At 37.4% G+C, this 22,010-nt stretch overlaps 1 protein-coding gene across 15 annotated transcripts in view; it reads right to left on the bottom strand.

The window, feature by feature from the left end:
- Window positions 1–22,010, bottom strand: part of ptprfa (protein tyrosine phosphatase receptor type Fa) — a 164,848-nt gene that overhangs the window by 88,060 nt on the left and 54,778 nt on the right. For all 15 annotated transcript variants that reach the window (XM_041270719.1, XM_041270718.1, XM_041270725.1 and 12 more), the window contains exons 2-4: window positions 21,250–21,417; window positions 3,801–3,946; window positions 3,175–3,316 (exon numbers count right to left, since the gene is read on the bottom strand). In XM_041270719.1, the coding sequence (XP_041126653.1) occupies window positions 3,175–3,316; window positions 3,801–3,946; window positions 21,250–21,334 (373 nt within the window). In that variant the 5' untranslated portion in view covers window positions 21,335–21,417. The remainder of the gene's footprint in view (window positions 1–3,174; window positions 3,317–3,800; window positions 3,947–21,249; window positions 21,418–22,010) is intronic.

Here is a 22,010-nt window from a genome sequence, read left to right as displayed (position 1 = left end):
TTTCCTGGGAAATGTCTATGAATTATTGCTTTACATTCTCACATTGGACACTCATATATGTGCAAGTGTATATGTCTAAGATTCTGAGGATCTAAGTGTATGGGAGATCTGAGGTTCAGGGAAGCAATTGAAAAGCACAGAAAATACCAAATATGAATCATAAATAATATTTATCTGCAGTCACAGAAAGAAAATAGGCGTTTGTGGGAGAATGCATTTCTATTTATTCCACAAGCACACTGGCCTTTTGCAAATCAGATTTTTTGATTAAAAATAAAAGAACATGAAGGAACCTAGCTGCTCTGCTGCAGTTTATGTGTTACCCAGCCGTTTAAAGAATGGTGCATCTATTATTCATCTGAGAATAGCTCAGTCAGTTAGCAGTGCTGCGTCTTCTCAGAGGACAGAGGGGTACGGGGGCCACTATCAGCACAAAATAAATGAAGCTAGAGAGGACAAAACAATCAGAAATCAAAATCAATGAAAAAAATAAAACTATGGGAGTACTTTAACAAATATAAAATGGAAGATATAATGATAGGAATGATCAAAACAAAGAAGGCAAACAAACAGAGAATGCCTTAATTGGGCAAACTTGTCCTGGAAAAGCTTTGGCTACAAAGCGGCAGCATTCACAGCCTGGAACTTCTATTATAAGATGTGCTAGTAAATAATTTTAACAGAACAATGGAAACTAATGTAAAAAATATATATATAAAAAAACAATAGGGACCTCTGGTATAATGGTCTCAAAAGGTTCCAGTCCTCACAAGGACACACTGCCTCCAAACAATCTGCTCCAAGAATCAGGTAACACTGCAACCTCATTCTCCACCCCACATAATATATTTGAATTTGAAATGGTGAATCCCAGATTCGTCCTCAGCCACATGTAAATGGGTCCAAGGACTAAGTGCTACTGTAGTTTCCCTGCAGGTCACAAACTGGCATGATACACTTGACACTCCTTTCAACTGCGCAGATTAGCCTCCAGCTATAGCACTTCTCTTTTATCTATTTAAATGGTTCCACATACTGTACGACTGTCTCTTTGATGCTTTCTAGTTCTTTCTATCGGGCTATAAAACCCTAGAAACAACACCTTTTACCAGGAAAAACCAACTGACCAGGTCCTAACAATTGATGTCCAAAATATGACGAATACTAAACGCAAAAAGGAATATCAAGACACTGTTTAGATCCAAAGCATGTTTCTTAGCAATGCTTCCTGGAATTGATTATGGAGATAAAGTGTATAAAATGGCTCCTGTCTCACTGACAGCATTGTGATTGCTTAATAGTACAGCAACAGAAAATTGCATGCATCCAATGCTTCTGAAATAACTCATGTAATTTACTGTCATGATCTCTGGCTCCCCAGCAGGTCCAATCACTAGCTAGATTTAATATTTAAAAATGATCATGGTATTGGTTGAGATGAGTATTTGTTCTTAAACATGCTGTTTATTAATGTAGATGAGTGGAGAATGGGCAACTGATCTTCCCAATAAAGAATTGAGAAACAGACCAAAAAACAAAACACAAAAAAGGATCATACTGACCCAATGTTACTGAATTCCAAGACAACCTGCGTTGTTGTAAAATTGAATTCCATTAATATTTGAATGTGCAGTATTGTAATTGTAATGCATGCTCGCCACCTCCATTACTTAAATGTAATGAATAAGAGTTGTCATGGGAGGATCATTCACCTCAGAGGAGAATGCAAAAATGGAAGCTCCCAATAAGAGCCTTTATCTGTGCAGAACAGTATGTAGATACATAGACAATATTCCAGAGACAGACTCGAGGTACACCCCAGACCCGTAGAGTAACTGTCATTGGGGAACCAGAGGTTTGGATAGAATTTCTCCCGACTTCAGAATGAGGATAGCTATGTAAAGCATATAACTGACACTGTTAAGTGTACACTGTAAGTTACTGCAGGTGGTATAATTGTCTAGTGAAGTTCAAAAGCACAGGAGCAAAGATTAAGGACTCTATAAGGCAGGTTTAAAACCAGTTAAAGCGGCTGTATCGAAAAACTGATGTGCATAGAAAGGCCTTACAGGAATGAGGCTGGAGTGCATGCTGTATTAGTCTTCATGGGCTACAGTAACATCACTGCTGAAACCCTGAGTGAGAAGGTAATAAATAGCGTTAAAGGATCAAACCAGTCCCAACTGTAAATACTGTATTGATGGAATAAATGACTGTTTGCATAGAAGTTCATGGGCAAAAAGTTCAAAGCTGATCGCCCCTCATTCATGTGATATATCTGATCATATCAGCAAATTACATTACATTGTATGCACTCATGAACAGCTTACCAACATCTGGAGAAAGGTAGTGCAGCAACATGGGAATTTAAAAACTAACTCATTTACGACCATCTTTCCCATCAGTCAGCTTTATTTATTTGGCATGCAAACCTCTTTCAAAAGAGCAGCCTGACCTATTCAGTCTTTCTGCTTTGTTTCTCTCTCCCCCTATGATATCTTGTGCTATAAACCTGAATTACTCCCCCCAAGTCACATGGTATTCATCATGACTAACTAACCATAGTCATAAAGGTAAATGACTAGTTACGTAAGTGCCACAATTACAGGTTGTTTTTCTGAGATTTGTCAATGTTTTTTATATTCTACTTTGTATACGTGCCCACATTATGGACTGCATAATGGGAACTTAACACCCAGACTGCATTGAAAAGCTGGCTTTGACACTCAATCCTCTACCTGCAAGAATGATGCTCAAGCCTCATTAATCAGAAAACACATAATCCCATCTTCACTTTTTTAACCCCTATCTGTTCTAATATATGTAAATTAGTTTCACTGCTTACTTCTCAATACACAGGCTTACAGTCTATTCCTCTTCCAAAAAGACCAATGACTAATGTTATAGAATAAAAAATACAAAATCAATACACACATTTACTGGTATTTCACCCTGTGCACACAATCTAAAATTGCCACTATCTTACAGATGAACTCCTGAAAACCTTAACTACAGTGTCCCCACTATTAGAAAGAGCGTACTGTTGCTTCCTCTCAAAACTTTCCACCTTATTGCATTAGCCACTTGACACACTAAACAACACTAAGCAGTTTCTGATTTTCTCCTGAAGCCCATCGGTTCATTGAGAGATCTGCAGAAATTCCTTCCCCTTACCTTCCAGGACTGTGAGTTTGGCACTGGTGTTGATCTCTCCCATGCTGTTGGTCGCTGTGCACTCATAGATCGCTTCGTCCCTATGAGTCCGAAGAGGCTGAATTCTGAGGACAGACCCTGAGCCATCATCAAACTCAATCACCTGCAAAATAGAAGTTAAAAACAGTCTTCCTTATAGACTTAGTCTAAATAACCCCTGGCCTCATTACAGCCCAGATCATGACTGGATAAAAAGTCCCAATAAGAGAGAATGTTATCTAATGGTGTTGTTCTGTAATGAGGCACTTTCTCTCTAATCCATATACTACAAACTTTTCTTCTTTCTTTAAATTGAAGGAATTTAGTCATCACATGTCACATACCATTAGCTATATGTGAAGTTAGATTTATGTTTATTAAGTACGTAGCAAAGTAATTAAACAAGACCAGGTTTCTGTAGTCCCTTGTCTTTCACACACACACGCAATTTGTTATCTCCATAGTGGCTAATTATCAATGCCCATTCTTGGGCCAAGAGCATATTGTGTCTTAACTAGTGAAGGGCAACTCAAGACAAGCAGTGCAGTGAAGCGGAGACACAGACAAGTCAAAGTTCTGGGAAGCTACAGGGTCATTGCTTTTCTCACCTCAAAGCGCTGAGAGCTCACTTTCTTTCCCTTTTTCATCCATGTGATCCTGGGTTTCGGCTCTCCTGCCGCCAGGCACACAAAAGACGCCACACCTCCCGAAATCCCAATTTGGTCCTCTGGGGTTTTTACAAAACTTGGCATGCCTGGAAAAAAAAGAAACAGAAAAATCAGAACCATATCTACAACAGCCAATGTGCCTAGATTTGGTTAAAAGAAAACATAGCTATCGGGGTGTTTGTTTTACACTGCAGCTCTATTAACTATTACATGCACCATGGGGTCTGAGCTATACAACACGGGCACTGACTACAAAGAATCGCCAGAGAATATATAAACCGAAGAATCAATTCATTAGGTTTCATTAGCAGAGTGGCTTAATGGTTAAAGCTGCTCAAGTAGGATACTGCTCAAGTATCACGGTGTGCGTCTTTGGGAGGAGTGGGGAGTCATTTCAACCTCTTTCTATCGCATCCTTCAGAGTAAAATAAGTACGACATCTAAGCGCATACAAAACATGATGCTTACACTCACAAACGAAAGCAAGATTTTGTACAAAACTCCTGATGCTGATTAGTCGCCAAAACAAACGTACCATATGGGATTATGAGTCTCGGAAATGAGCAGCAAGTTAATTCCCTGCTTAAGCACAGAGTTCTACTTTTCAATACTGCTCAGAGGTGGAAAAACAAAAAACAAAACATTCCAAGCCGATTTTGAAGGATGGCACTTGTCAGGTGAAAATGCATAAATCTGCTGTTTTTAAATTTGATAGTGGAAGTCATCTTTGAGAAAAAAAAATAAATAAAAATTGAGTAGTTTATACAAAGACACTTTAGCCTCCACCTACCATGTTTTTGTTTTTGCTCTGTGATAATGGTCTTTCCCACAGTGGTCTTGCAACACCTCCTAAATTGTACCGCTATCCGCGCCCCTATTTGATGGCAGTGGAGGAAGGGGTTAAAGAGGTTTGCAATGCTGCTGCGAGCACAGCCGCTAAAATGCAGCACACTGCACCGCGGATTCAATAGACTGCAAGACTCACAGGGATTTACCTTCTGAGCCGGGGATCATGATTAACTGCATTAGTGGCCGCTTTTGTTTAGTTAATTTGGCGCTACACCTTTGAATAAGTCAGCTTCATAAAAATAATACGGTAAACACACTATTAGCGTTCCTCCTATTGTATAAACAGCTCTTCATTGAAGTCCTTTTTTGAGAGTCTATAGCCACATAAAAAGCATAATTCCATTAGGCACTGGAGAACTGGCTTCCAACCAAAAGCAATTATGAATCCATTCATCTAGAAGGCATGCTTAAAACAATATCACCGAAAAGAGCACATGCTCACCACTCGGCTACCTTACACAGGGCAAACAAAAGGTAATTATACATATTAACTAAATCATGCATGTTTACTATTTAATCTACAGTAGAACAATACATAAGCTAAAAATCTGTCAATACATAATAAATAAAATAATAACATGAAAGATCAAATGAAAATGAACGGTCCGCCTACATTTGTATGCAAGTATGTAGACCCTTCAATATTATTAAATGAGTATGCTCCATAGTATTAAAGGTAAAGGTTCTCTCATTTTGACGTGCTTTTTACTGGTTCAAATTCTATACAAGCAAAGTCAGGACCATAACCAGTGATTGAGCTCTTGCCTTTTCCTTGTGGGATACTGGGTCAACCATTAATGTTTTAGCAGTCAGCTGCCTTTAAAGGCCCTAGTGAGTTTTTAGCCTTAAGCAATTTCCTGACGGTCAACAAGCCCACGCCCAAGTTTCTACTCACTGGCCCCTTGATTTAGGCTATCACTGTACAATCGACTATTGACTGTAGATTACATTTCTATCTATATGGCACTATTTCTTCACTGTATTAAGCCCTAAAAAAATCAGTTGGCGATCATTAAAAAAACAAAAATTTACTCAGTAGAAATTTCTCAACAAATGGTTTGTCTAACATTGAGCAATGCAATTTGCATAAACATGTCATCACCTTGGCCCATCATTGAAAGAACTCATACCTGGTTAATATTTAAATACTTGTCTGTTCAGAGAGTTGGCATCTCATGGAGCCAAACAGAAATCATTTTCTGCACACCTTACTACAGCTAAACAAAAATCTCTGAAGAACAAAAAGCTACCTTAAAAGATCTACTGGTAAAAATATCAAACTGTGTTCTATTTACTGCAACACAACAAATAAGCACTCTGGGCAAACACTTAGCTTCCTGTAACAGCAGTTAAATATCTGGTGTATGCCTATATACGTAGTATAATCAGTGCCATAGAATGTACCCTTGCCTTAGGACAGCACTATCTCCGTGTTTATTAAGCTGCTATTAGAGACCCTTTCCATAGGAATGCGCAGCGTGACACATGAAGGCAGAGAGCTAGAGAGCCCTGCACTCCTGGGAAATGGATGAAACCTCTCCTTAAAGCTACAAACAATGATTAGAAGCCACCTGCAGGGCTCAACATCACAGCCGGAGCCCGATCACAGGAATAAGCCTCAGAGCTTCTTTACAGCAGTGTAGCAGGGGCAGCAGGACAAGGCGTGAATCTAAATGGCTGAGAGCTTACAGACAGCGCGTTATAAAACACACTCACAAAAAAAGTGGAAATGTCTCTGGCTGTTATTCACTCCAGTGGCAGCCCAGGGATCACGTCCCTGCCTCAGATGCTAAAAGTGCAAAGACCCCTAAAACTAAATTTCAAAGCTTTTTCTCCTATTCTGCTTGATCATGCTAATCACACATTAACACAGATCTCCAAAAGTTGCTGCCCTCTTAACTGAAGTCCCCATTAAATATATTTCCAAGCCCACAGATCAGTGGCGAGTCATTCAATTAATCTATCAATACTTCATTTATATAGCACCACTCACATAAAAAGTATATCAAAGCACTGTACAAGACAAAACAGAAGAAAATCTAAATACAATCCATGTGTATAGAGATGAAGATACACAATTTAAAAAAATTTTAAATTTGTTTTAAAAAAGCTAATCTAAAAAAGTAAGTTTTCAGTCATCAGCTGATGATGATGTATCACTTTTGATATGAGATGGCAGTGCATTCCACAATCTGGGAGCACAGTGACTAAAAGCCCTCTCTCTCTTCCTTTTTGTGGGAGGCAATTTATAACCAGTGCAATTCATGAGTAGTGCAATTCATGAGCAGTGCAATTCCCAACTGAACTGAAAAGCAAGCAACCCTCCCAGAGCTCTTGCAAATCACTTTTCTGACAGCATCACATTTGAATGCAGCAGGAACTTCTTTAAAAAATAAAAATCCAATGAAAAAATATTGTAATTTTATTGCTGAATGTCAGCCGATGCCAAATGACTCTAAATTAAGTTGTCATCTGCATGTACCCAAAAGGGCCAACAGCTAGACAGTTAAAACATTATAAAAAAAAAAAAAAAAAAAAAAAAAAGGGACAGCCAGAGCAAAAACATACCTCTACTGCATGCATGGCAATAAAGCGAGGGTTTAAACAATTATAGATCACTAGTGTTTACTAAATTTGTTGCTGCTAAATAATGAGATGACAGTTGCTATTAGTAAGGTGCTGGTGGCTTATACTTTTAATGCAGCCATATGCCTGATGCAGAATGAAAATAAGGCTTCAGACTTGCATTGTATTGTAATATAGTATATTACTGCCTAAATTTTATTATCAGAGAATATGCAGTACCTTAGAAGTCAAGGTCTCTTCTCTATTAAAATATTATCCCATGGCAACAGTCAAAGATCATGAATAGCTTTGACTAGACTCCTTCATTAGTTTTTAGTTTTCTAACACAACGTGAATGCAGTGCCGTGCCTGTTGGAGGCTTCCATAGCAGCAAAATCTCTAATCCGATTAGCCAGACTGTGTAGATTAACATAACAAACAGTCATACAACAGCTATAAACCAAATTCAATGGAGCACAGCTGCATCACTGAGCTCAACATCTGGAACATGTTTCCTTTCCCCATGCTTTTAAGGCCATGTTCTCAGATAAATGCAAAATAAGGGTTAATCTGTTTCAAGTAAACACCATAGAAATTGATTCTATTTCAAAAAGCCCAGGTGGAGAGAAATTAAGAAAAACTATATAGAAAGCACTATCGGTGTACAACAACAAGAAAACACAAGTTAAATAAATGCAATTTATAGTATACACCTGCTGTAGATGCAAATCTGAAAACCATAAACTCCGTAAAATCGGGAAAAGGATTAATACAGTAACAGAGCTTCTTCAGGAGGTGACCTTCTCCCTGCTTCTCATCACAGCCATTGCTCAGACTAGACCGAATGCAAATCAGACCTACTCTAAAGTGACATTACAGTACTAAACCTCTTTCAAATCAGACCTGCTCTAAAGAGGCACTACAGTACGGAATCCCTATCAAATCAGACCTGCTCTAAAGTGATGCTACAGTATTAAACCCCTATGAAATCCACAATGCTCAGGAGCTTTGTTACAACTCATCATTATTGTCGTCATCACCTTTGAGCTGTCCTGTATCCTTAGGCAATTATGCCAGTGCAAGACTTCAAAGAAACCTTGTTCAATGTTAAGAGCAGTCTACTCTCTTCACTCTGTTACCTGCTGTAGTTTTTTTTTGTTTTTGTTTTTTTTATTTATTTTTTTGTTTTTTTAAAACAATTGTACTGCATCGTTTGTACCGTGCTTCAATCTGTGGTGCTTAGAGGGATGATGATATAATTTTAAACACAACACATGAAAGGCAAATTAGACAGCAGCTCCAGTAAATAAGCAAGGTCAACAGATGTCTATAAAATGGGTCTACTGCATTTAGATTTAAAAGGCTCAGACTTAAAAGTTTATGAATATCTTCAAGTACATTCTGGTGACATACTGTATGCAGTATTATAAGCAAAAATATAGCCTTGCATTAAGGAACACGATCGAAAACTTCTGTTTATTGTCGCCGTTTGTTCTTTTTCTTTGTTTTTAATACAAGCCTCTTGCAAATGCTTTTAAGCGCAGGATATTACCGCTACAGGTCTTCCTAGAGGATATATTCAACATAAACTGTAATGTCTTTTTAACACAAGTGGGACTGTGGCTTTTGCAAATTGATCAAACATGAAAGAAAATTAATGGCACCTATTCTCTATACTGTTCCTCCATCATACACACGGAAATATACTACAAGTTGCTGCTTACTCCATCACCGACAGCACTGTAGAAGGACACTTACTCAGCAAGCTGAGCCACATACAAAAGAAAGCTCTGTGTCACGGCCTTGAGGGAGTTGACTTCAGTCTGCAGCTTTCATGTGCACCATCATAAGGATTCTATTGTGTTTTTTGTATTTTAAATGAAGTACAATAGCCGTTTATTCTCTCAAACTGTAACATAGACAGACAGGGCTGAAACATGTATTGAGAAAAGGAAGTAAAAGAACAATGCACTTATGTGTGGCAGATGGAGTAGACAGAGTGGCACGACAAAGCAAAGTAGTGCCAGGGTATTAAGGTGTATTGAATAGACAGCGTTAACACAGAAGGTCTGGAAGGAGGTTTTCCATGTCACACACGGCTAGTAAGAAAAGGTTTAGTAGGGCACCTAGGGTAAGCAGAAATGAACAAAATAAGCAGATTTACGGATATGACCTGAACAATGCAGGTTAATCTGTAATATATTTTACAACCGTTAAGACAATTCATAGACGACTCAGCGATCTTGATTTACCATCAAACAACAGTATTATGTACACAGCCAAAGCAGGCTTCCGACCAGCTCAAATCAGTAAAAGTATTACATCATTTGGACAACTACAGGACAACATTACACTGGGTAGGAAAATAATGTGATCTTTTAAAACAGGATGACATCTTGAATTGAGAGGGATATATATATGTATTGCAAAATGGGATATACAGACAGCTAAGGGCTTCTGGAGATGTTGTACCAGTTAAGTACAACATATAATCGATATAAACTCCATAAATCAATTTCTCAAAGAAATTATACACCTCAGTAACATTACCGACTGTTCAGAGAAAGTAAAAGTAATTTAAAACACACAAAAAACAGGTGGTCTTGTTTTCTAACAATTACAGAGCAAAGAGATTGGCTGTCGCTACTATCACCTGCATGGCAACAATATTCTGTAAGATGATACAGTACAGAAATGCTGTTTAGGTATTTGCTAATGCATTTTTATGTCATATCTAAAGTCATAGCTGACATATTTGACACTGCCACACAGTGTGCCATCTACCACAGAGGCACTGTCCTTCCAATCACTCAGATTCAAGGCCCTGTCTGCATTGCAGAGTGTAAATTACAGAACTTCTCAACCAGCATTTTTCAGTGAATTGCTTTAAAATAATTTCCACTTCCTCATTTCTGAAATGATCACGTATGCTAAAATGACTACTTTGAAAAAGGCAACAGTGAAAAATAGCACTTATATACAATAAATACATTATTTCATAGACGAACAAGCTGCAAGAGATTAGAGTGGAAAAGTTAATATGTTAACCACAAATTGAAAATGCTCTGAAGACAACTGTCAGCACACTGAATATCTCCAATTTGGGGATAATAAAATCAGCTGACTTCAAATCTGTTCAAAGACAGAATCAATAGCAAACGGTGTCTTTATTTAAGAGAGTGACTAAAAATTATAACAACTACAGTTCAGTGCAAAATGCAAACTCCTTTCAATACCAATCCTTCACCTTGTGTATGTTTTGTTTGGGGGAAATTTGCAAAAAAAATAAATACAAAAATCTATCAAAATCAAAAAGCACAATGTTGTGCTATTACCTTCAGAATAAACAATCTAATAGTCAAAGTAAGCTTGTAATATATATATATATATATATATATATATATTATATATATATATATATATATATATATATATATATATATATATATAATAATTTTATTTGTCCAGTGTAAAATGGTCCATCCCAAATGAAGAGGCACTTGGCTACTTTGGCTGTCAATGATAAAATATTCCCTGAAAAGGGTAAGTGTTCCCTTGACACTTCCCACTGACTAAAACAAAAAATGTAAAGGAAACTCATTTTAGACTCTCATGACCATCTTCTCCCAATGGGAAGAGCAGGGTTTTAGTTTAATTATTTTCCCTTTCAGACGGCTTTGTTTAACCCCTAACCCTGAAGTAACAGCTGCAGTAAACACACACAGCTGTGTGCACTTGCTAACAGCAAAAACTGGTTGTTTCAAACAGATTGTCAAAGGTCAACATTGTGCACTGATAATGCCTTCTGCACTGTCAAGTGACAACAAAAAGGGTGGCAAAGAGTAGAATTAGGCTACTCTGAAAAGGCAGCAAGTGACCCACCTACAGTACACATGTACAGTACTGTATCTTGGCCTATGTGGTTTGATCCTGGCTCTGTTGTAGTATAGCAACTATCGGGCTGGATTACTGAAAGCCCAGAACAATAACCCCACCATCTGCCAGAGGATGTTGTTAACAGAGTTATTATTTCTGTCATTGTTAAAAACTAACTCAGTTAACGACAGAAGGACTTTGTTACTTCTCTAAAGAGCTTTTCAGTTAGTGTACATTAGGAAAAGTTAATTCTGGTTCAAAAGGAGTTTGTGAAGAAGCTGTTTTTTTTCCCCCTGCTGACGTAGCTTAAAATGACTGAGCATATTTAATCAGGCAGTAAAGAACAGTTGGGGAAAAAAGATATATATATACACATACATACACAAATTCATTAAATAAATATTCCTGATAATGGACTGATAACCAACAGAATGGATAATAGCATTTGGGGAAATCTGTTCTACTCACTTTAAAATGTATAAAATATTCATTGGTGAGAAAGTCTCCCAAAAAGCAACCCTGCAAATATTCTGCTTCTCTCTTTGTTTATAGCTCTGCTCAGTAACAGTTTTTACTTGTTCCTTGATGTCTTAATTTCCTGAGATAATCCATCTGTCATGAATAATTAAGCAACACATGTGCATTTTGGTAAAAGCTGAACTAGTGCTATAAATCAATTGTGGAGCCTATTACGAGCACTCGGGGTAGAGCCGCTAACAGACTGCCATTAATCCTTTCTCTTGCCTGTAGGTTAACACTGCTGTGTAAAGATAAAGGAGAATAAAAAGGCTTCGGGTCCCCCCAAAAACATCAGCCTGGTGTTTTTCTTTAGGGGAGCAAATAGGTCCATTTGAAACAAAGGGATTTCACTGCAGAGTTTCAGTAATCACTATACAAAATGCCTTGTTATATATACTGTATGTTGAATTCAAGTTGTAGACATATCTTTATAGCCTCTCTAGAACACATGCAAATCTCACTGGATTCTTGTCCTTCTAAACCATTTTTTTCTGTTCATACTGGCTGCTCTAGATCATTGTCTGACGACTAAGCATTTCAACACCATTACAATTAATTTGGCAATTAATGCCAACCGTATAACTAGAATCGGATTCCCCCCTTGTAATCTTGGTGTCAAATCCTGATGTCAGAGTGTTTTGCAGATATTCAACTGCAGTTCTCAGGAATACGTCATGCAGCAGAAACAAAGCCAGCAATTCCTGGACGTGATTCAAATGCCATGCTTCTGCAATTAGCCTCTCACTTCTGCTCCAGCACCCTGGGTCAGTAAAACCAACCACGTTATGCATTTATCCACGCCACATTAAGGGCATGCTGTGTTGTTTGTTCCGAGAAAGGCAAACAATTAGCAAGGCAATCACCTGAGAGAGATGGTGAAAGGAAGAGAGAGAAGGGGGAAAAAAAAAAAAAAAAGAAGCTTGCTAGCATCAAGAAATCTTACATCTAGGCACGTATGCAAATGAACAGTAACTACACAATGGACAGTGAGAAAGGGAGTAAGAGATTACATTTTTTTTTTCAGTTCTGCAACATCTTCGACTTCACCTCCAGGAAGGACACCGATCCTGTCCTTACAGTGGAATTTGAAATTCAGGCCACCCCAGTAGGATAGGGTGGAAATCGCCCACAGCACCCTTATTAGGTTGTCTAATTAAAGCAGTCATCTAACATTGTTAACCTTTCCCACCCTCCTCCTCCCTTCATGTCTGACGGCTCCATCTCCAATTTGAAACACCTCTTTTTATTCTTCCACTGTCACTCTGTTCACAGTCCCCTGTGGACCCCAGCTGTGGATAAACAACATTACTCTTAAATGCCTGGTATTCAGGATATGGTTACTTTTAATTAACAGAATCAATTTCCATCCATTTCAATTAGACTTGGTTTACTTAAAACAGAATCCCCTGTCACCTCTTCCACTGGATCTGATACAGAAGCCGAGAAAAGGGGCCTGACTTTAAAACATTTGTGTCCTTTAACTTATTTGGGGAGAAAAAGAAGAGGGAAACAAACACAAAAAGCCCACAGAGAAAACAAACTATAGCATCCACAAAGGCAGACTTTCCCTTTTCACATGGATTTCTACAGAGAAACACACGATGATTGCCAAGGAACTGGCAGTACTGTTGTCATAGAAACAATAAAAAGGTACAAACTGCCGATAACAATAGTATAGTTTCTTAAAACCTTTTTTCTCAAATGCACCGTACTTAAATTCAACTAACATGTATTTTGCCTTATAAGAGAGGCATATTTTTAACTCTGCAAATTGTTTAACTGTTTGAATAAATTAATGTTTCATTAACAGTACACTACACTAAGAATTTGTGTTTCCACAATTAATCACTGTATAACACTGTACAATAAAGCATTTCAGAACTTTCCAGTTATCAGAAATAACGCCCACCTCCAATCTGACAAAGAAATTAATTGGTAAAGTCATTACTGAAGGTGATTTGTTTCAGACATAATTAGATTAAAAAAAAAAAAAAACAGCAACAGCCAAATGGTACTTTACATTAGGTCAAATGCAACCATGAAATAAAACAAAAATCTGTAAAAGGCAAAAAAAAAAAAAAAAATTCTAAAGATCTGATTTTATCTGACCTTCTTTCCTTGTTTGTCGATGGTCAGTTCTCTCGGTCTGCACTCTTCTCAATTGTCTAACTTTAAAAATCAATGGCAGAAGGGTATTCAATACAAGGCACAGTACTATAAATGTAACAGCATGTGGGGGTGGGGGGTATGGTGAAGAGAGATAAGGTCAGATAAATCAGCCCAAATGTGAAATGAGAATTAATTACAAAAAACACTGCGGAAACTCCTTAGCATTTAATTTCATTATATCAAAGTGCTTCTCAACAGCCTTTGTTGGTTTTTGTGTTTTTTGTGAGATTCACTAGAGACAGGGACTTGATTCAAGCTGTCAAGACCATAAGACTTAATACCCAACTACAGTACTGTACTTGTTGAACTGTCAAGATTGACTGAGCTGGTTCATCTACCCACACTGTCCAAGTCATATGTAGGATTCACCACTTGTTGAAATAATTCATACAAAATCAACCTGCAGAAGCGTCAATGAAAAGCTGAAAAGGATTAGTAATGCAGTTCAGGCCTGGCAGGGCTTCTCTGTCCAATGATTTTGTTTGGCAAGTTTCAATGAACTTTAAGCCCAGATGAACCATATACTTAATTTCATTAGATCTGTTTAATTCAAGAATATATAGTTTGAATCTTCTGCACCAACAAACACCAGTTATGATAGCATTATGTCGTGATGGAGGATTACCTCTGGTATGTGCTATCCATTTAGTTTCCGCTTGCTGTGCAATGATGCAAGCTTTATCTGGGAGGTTAATCTTCATCCTCAATTAAAGGTCTCCTCAGCCTGTGACTGCACTGCGGTGGTTATGCTAAAGCCCCATCCCTGGACTGCAGATTGATTCATCTCTAATTGCTCAAATCAATGGTAATGCCTAACCAACACACCCATAATGTGGCAGAGTGTGCAGATAAAATCTAAAATAATGTTTCAATAGACTCTCAAAGTGACCTTTAAAACGGTTTATCTTGACAGTAAAACACCCTTTTTCTGGTGGGGTTAGGGGCCACATTCCTGTATAGAACCTCCTCATTTTTCCCCCAAACAGTCTGGAGCTGGTGAATTCTGATATCACAGTCAAGGGGCTTCAGAGGAAACCCACTAGCTGCCTTCACTACCTTCTATTTTCTTCTCCAAGCATATATAAAAGAAAGCCAATTACACAAAGGTGTTTTCCTTCGACTGTGTACAGTACATCCTCAGTGTGACGATAGGCTAAAAAGAAGGTCAGTTAGTTTACTTCAAAATTAACCAGGAGGCTTTAAGACAGTAAATCTCATTGACAATAATGTGAAGGCTTTAGAGAGTTCTATAAGACGCACTGAGTGTCATCTGCAATCAGAAGTCATTAAGATTTTTTAATTTATTAGACTTCTTTGAATAATATATTGAAAAATGATCTACTGCATTCTTCATTCTGGAGCTCAATAAGCATAGCTGCATGTTCAAAGTACAAATTACCTCACTACAACAACAGTACGTGAGCTGCAGTACACTCTCACTATATTATCTCATAGCAAGGAACACTAAACCAAAGTTAAATATTAATAGCCTGAATGTGGGGCAGCTTGTCTTGTCAACGTGAGATTAAGGCTTTCACATGGCAAGGAGAACAACCTAGAAATATTCCTGGATTACAATTTGCTGCTGTCAACGGGGGCTTTTGCAAGAGGGAAGCAATTTTAATAAGTCATTCAGTAGACTGTAGAAAAAAAAAAAACTAAAAAACACACAAGCATGTACTACTGTAGCTTTCTGATATCTAGGAGTTGTAAGTAATGTTTCCTGCAAAAAAGTTACAGCATTACAGGTATTTCCAAAATATTTCACTATAAAAGCAAGACCACTTTCTCAAAAAAGCTGTTATCAATCTTATACTGTATCTTCCCACTAAGGCTAATGCCCGTCATCTTTATTGTAAACCCTTCTGCTGTAACACTGCCTCTGATGTATTAGTCCTTGGCTTTTTACCACATTAAGCCGTAATTTAAAAAAAAAAAAACCCAAAAAACACATTACACCATGCACCTTGTTTTACTATGCAGAACACTTGTCACCCCAAGGATAGTGGTAACTAATGGGAATGCAGTGCATTGTATTGAACACATAAACCACATAACATTGGCTGCATAAGCGAAAGTCTAGTAAATGGGACAGCCATAACTCCTCTGGTCATCTATTCATTTTTTCTTTCTTAATCTCACAAATGTCATAGTATTTTGATGATATTACTGTTGTTTCGGTTTTGTTTTTAAAAACTGCATTTTTGTAAGTAGATTTTACGGCCTTTTTTTTTTTTACAATGTAAAACTAAAAAAATACCCCTCCCCGATTGTGAAATGGTTCAGTCCAGAATCAACTGCCACAGAATAATGTCTGTAGGCCTACAGGTACTGTGTCGTGGTGAGAATATTTATTAAAAACTAAAGTGCAGCCGGAGACATTTGCACCAGTAGCATTAAATGGATTTTACCTTGTTCAGATTTTAGAAATTCCAAAATGCTAAACAGTACTACAGTATTTCATTCTTGGGTGGGGTTGTTAGACAATGTAATTCCCCAAATGGTTGGTGGTAGGGACTTTACAAACCACCCCTTATTTTTTCCCCTAGTTTACTCCCACAATAATAAGAGGGCTGGGTTAAACGTTACTACAGTAATTAATACCCAACAGCCTGCAGTGTTTCTAGTAAATTGAAGTTTTAAATGAGTTTTGAACCCTGGCATCATCTAGCATTTGGTTCACAGAGAGAAAGCGAGAGATACAGAGAGGGAAAGAGATTTTTGAGTGCAAAGCAATCACCCTGAAACAGCTCAAAGGAGGTCGAATTGAATTACAGTCACCATGACAGAAATACAGTAGCATTCAAAGTAGAATTTAATCATTCTCCACCACAGATTTCAAAAAGACCTGCCAGTTTCCAAAGTGCTATTCCACAAAATAGACTCCTGACAAAGTCATTTCGACCCATTTCCATGACCTTCCGAGGAACACAACTTTTTAAAGCTGCAGTAGCTGGAGAGCTGAACTTTTAAAAACAATACTTAACAAATGCTTACTTTGTTTTCTTGAAGAAAAAAATACAGTATGCAAGACACTGCATCTAGGGTTTTCATGGCAGTGGGCTGGGTGTGTGCTACTGAACAAAGCTAATGTGTTCAATATGTTTTTGTAATACAGTAATAAAAACACAGAATTTGCCATTTCTACAATTATGGCCAAAAGTTTTACATTAACCTATAGAATTAACTAATTTTGCTTCATAAAGTCCAATGAAACCTGTTAAATGTCACGTTAACATATTATATTACACATATTACATACCGCTTTGTAGTTTTCCGTTTACTTAAAGACAAAACTGGCTGACTAAAAAATGTGACATTTTGAAATCTAACATGAAATACTGTACTACTCTTATGGCTTCCGGTAGACGTTTGCGATACGATTTTGTAGTTTCGTTGATTATATGATGTTAAGTAAGATCCAAATTATGTTCATCATACAGTTATATATATATATATATATATATATATATATATATATATATATATATATATATATATATATATATATATATATATATATATATATATAATGTCTCAATCCTAAAATTCTAGGTGATGCAAAACATTTGGCTATAGCTGTAGATAGCACCAACTGTTAGAAGTCCAGTGTTAAAGATCAATAGTAATTACTCATTGAAATTTGCTAAGGATAGGAATTTGTATTTGCTCTGTAATTGTACAGAAGTAGTGAAACACAATCATAATGTCATTCAAACAACTGACACATCACTATATCATTTGTTTTTCAGATTATCCAAAAGATCTACTGTTTTAAAATTATCAGAATATTATTATGGAGAATGGCATCTGGTTGAAACTTTTTTTTTTGTTTCCCTAAAACAAGTTATTGTACTCCTTTTTTTTATTATTTAGCTATAAATGTCTTTATCTTTATCTAAACATTTAATAAATAAGTTTTATTTAAAAAAATAAATAAATACTGAAGAAACTAAGTTGAAGCCAAAAGGCACTTCATTATTTAACACATTTAAAGTAGATTCAAGCAGAAATTGCTGGTAATGAATGTGTAATTGAAACAAATGTATCCAGGATGTTAAAACTGAAAGCTTTTAAGCTGACTACTGAATAAATATTGTGTACTGTATCTTCTACAATATAAGCAGTGTTCAGCGTTTCCAGTCTATTCCGAATTTTACCGAAAAATTACCTGATTTTTTTTTTCATCGGTTTTTACTGATTTATACCCGATTTTTGTCTATTATTCAATATTTTCTCGGTACTATTCTCGAGGAAATGCACAATATTTTGATTAAAATGCTGTTTTACTTTGATTCCGACATTGTAATAAACACCCCTACTCTTCATCCTAGGTGGATACAGCAGACGCTTAGATGTCAGAGGATCAAATAACATTCAAACGTGGTTCTCTGTCACTTCACAAACACATTAATATCACCTGATTTTGTCGGTCAATAAAAGTCAGATTATTGTGGCACTTGCTAGGCGTAGTAGCTACTAGCTTGATCGAAAAATAAATTAAATACTGGCATGAAAATATTATATTTTTAGTGGATGAGGAATGGAGAGAAAATGTAAATCAGTTTATGAATATTCAAGAAGCAAAAATAGCAGAGGTGGGTCAGATGAGGTACAGGATGCATAGTGCTGCAAATACTGCTGCATTGAAGGTACATGTTTGTGCTGAGAATAAAAGTACATACTGAAAAATAAGCGACACATTAAACTAATACAAGAAAGTGAATTGAGAGACAAGCAATCCATTTATGCTGCTTTTACACACGCTTTAATAAAAAGAGAGCGCAGAATGACTGTGCTCATGAGTTTGTCAGAGCGCTGTGCTTTGCTGGACAGCCACTGTTTATTGCAGAGAGGTATGTATTGGTGACTTCGTGCGACAGTACTGTCTGTAGTAAAACACTGCCCAACACCGACAATCTTAACGGTAAACATCTGACAGAAAATGGTGATGCTTTAGTTGTCAATTTTCTTTCATGACTTGAAGGTGAATAAACCTGGCTTGTTTTGTGCTGATGTCATGTTCACACCTTCTGTAGATACTATGTCCGTCAGCACAGCGACTGCCCAAACATTTGCAAAGCACCAGCTAACTTGGGAAAATGTGGCTTCCACTTGCACACATTTTGCTTCATCACACATGTAATCAGAAACCAGAGCTGCTCCTCACCATATTCCACATGTAAAGTGTTTTTTCTGAGATTTTTAGCCAGATTTTTACCGATGTATCAATTAAAAACTATTTTGTACTGATTTTATCCACATTTTAATATATGTAGAATAAACTCCAATAAAAAACGAAAACGTGGAATACTAAATATAAGCTATAGCTGAGTACACACTTTTCCAGGGTGCAAGAAACACCTTATCCATCTATTTTCAATGATCTTTATAAACTGCAACAACAGTTCCTGTCCTATACTGCAGATTCAACTTTCCTTCTCTAGTTTAGGCAAGAAAATGTTGTTCAACAGACACCCACTGTTACATGCAGCAATCTGAACCAACTTGTGTCTGAAATGATGCATTACCATTATACTGAGCATTAGTGAAACCTAACCTGCAGAGACAGCAGCAGCAGCAGCAGCAGCTCAGAATTATATGTCAAGTACTGGAGAAACGGAAGGGGAAAAAAAATCACAGCCATGCTCTGATAACAAAAAAGGGTATTGCTGGAGACACATTATGGCAGTCAACATTTCTTACAGTTATCTAACTTTGCATTATTCACCATGTAAGGTTATGTAGAAGTAATTCTAAATATGACAGCTGGGCTATACGTTCAAGGTAATTAATGTAGGGCTTGGACAAGTTAAACCACATCACAGAACTCAAGGCATGTCAGATGGATTTGCAATTATCTCAATACAGGGATGGGGTCTCTGAACAGCCTCCTCTGTACTGCTAATTGCAAACTCAGAAATGAAAATGTAAGTTTCTAAGCAAGATGAGTCAGTCCCCAGCTGTGCCACACCAGCAATCAGTGAGAAATAATCTTCAGTGTCAGAGTTGCTAAAAGTTTCAGTCAGAATCCTCATTCCATGAAAGTGCTCTGATTTTTATGTGCGCTTTTCTTTAACTAAAACCTGAAAATGTATCCTTTCCCTTTGTAACTGTCCCATTATAGTTCTTGGCAATTCTGTCTTAGATACAGTATTAGCCAGAAACTCCTAGATGCCAACTGATTACTTTGAATAAACATTATAAAACACACTGTGAAAAAGTTAGTGAACAAACAGGACAATCTGCACTAACTCATGTGGTCTACCAGATATTTTTAATTACTAAAACTTTTTTTTTTTTTTTTTTAAACTTTCGTTTATACATTTTACCACCCTCACGAACTTTCACACAACTCCTAATTGAAAAATAAAAAGTTACCGGCATTTTAATTATTTTACATGTTTTAAGAGCGATAAAAACAAATCATGTTGGCTTTTATGAGGTACCTAAACTTAAGAATAAGTGAAGTGAAGAATAGTTTTCTGTTAAAGCCCAAAGGGCAAGGGTAGGCAACCTTTGGCACTTCCAATCCATTCCATTGCAGGACTTTGTTCTAAATGGCACCTTAATTATTTAATTGACCTCCAACAGGAACAAAGGTTGGAACAAACTCCTGCAATGGAATGGAAGTGCCAAAGGTTGCCTTCCTCTGCCCTAGGGAATGCTCACCTGATCACGTCTTCCTGTACAGACTCTACAGCATTAATTCAAACAAAAGTCTGCAACAGTTTTTAAAAAAAAAAAGGTATGGTTTGTCAGTCTTATAGACCATGCTTGGCAGTATCTAAAAAATGTAGCAAGTCCACTTTTGTTTGAAATTGAATAAACTGTAAATATACAGGTATGCCTGGGCTTGCTTTTGTGTTCCAAATTTATTTACTGTGAAATACTGTAAATGCACCAGTCAGTCTACAAAGTTTGCTGGTCTTGATTTATTTATTTATTTTAATAAATTTAGTAGTCGCCAATTGTTTTTATCATTTTCTCCCCAATTTGGAATAGACAATTACTTTTAGACTCGGCTCACAGCTACCACTGCCGCGCTAACTCGGGAGCGGCGAAGACGAACACACGCTGTCCTCCGAAGCGTGTGCCGTCAACCGACCCCTTCTTTTCACACTGCAGACCCACCATGCAGCCACCTCAGAGCTACAGCGTCGGAGGACAATGCAGCTCTGGGCAGCTTACAGGCAAGACCTAAGATTTTTTTTGAAGATCTCGCCACGATTTATGTAGGGCCTTAATTATTTTCAACATTAACTCACAAACTGTGTTGTTTCAGTGGGAGCACTAAAAACAGCACAGAGGAAGCTTCGCTCCTAACCAATTGTAAAAGGCTTCCGCTGTCACTGATTTAGATACAACATTAAAAAAGAAATAGAAACAATCAATTTGTAGTTGTACTCACTGTCTGCCACAGACGATAGCACCAGGCAGATCACCAGTACCGCTACCGGCACCAGCAGTGTCGCTGGACAGCGATTAGGCACCATATTCCAGAGTGGCACTGCTCCTCCAAGTCCTGAGTCCCTGGCTTGTCAACTCCACGTTCAAAAGATCATAGATTACACTTCACCTGAAGAAACAAACAAACTGGATTAGTTTTGAAAACAGACAAAAAAAAAAAGCTTCATCTGTATTTTTGCTACTCTAATACAATACAATCTTATATTTTTACAGCAACCTTTTACAGCACGCATCACAGGGCTTAAAGGATTTATAAGGGTGAAGAGATAACGAATGACCCAGCCCAATGCAGTAAATGAGACTTCCAATTGTCTGAACAACTTACATTAACACTTGGAACCGTGCTGCAGATGGTTGCTGGCTTTTAATTTAAATAAAACTGCACTCCCTCTAGACAAGAAGACAGTCAAGTGGGAACCCAACCCTCTCTGCATTACCTTTATAATGTGCATCAGCTGGGATTCTCAAAGAGGAGTACTCTCCAAGGACAGCAGCTCATTGAGAGCACCATTAAGATATTGTGCCCTCGAGAGAGCTCAAGCCAGCCTGTCGTATCATTACTAGAAACACATACAGCACCCCACTGGGATAGGTTTAGTGATGACCGCCAGGTTGCTTAATGTTAACTAACATGGCAACTACACTTCCCTAAATTTGGCTAATTAAATTCTTAGTGACAAGGTCAAGGTCCGTAGCAACATT

The sequence above is a fragment of the Polyodon spathula genome, chromosome 14 (genome assembly GCF_017654505.1).
Source record: "Polyodon spathula isolate WHYD16114869_AA chromosome 14, ASM1765450v1, whole genome shotgun sequence".
NCBI classification, from domain to species: Eukaryota; Metazoa; Chordata; class Actinopteri; order Acipenseriformes; family Polyodontidae; genus Polyodon; species Polyodon spathula.
The sequence above is the reverse complement of the archived record's forward strand: the minus strand, read 5'-3'. Positions and strand labels throughout refer to the sequence as shown.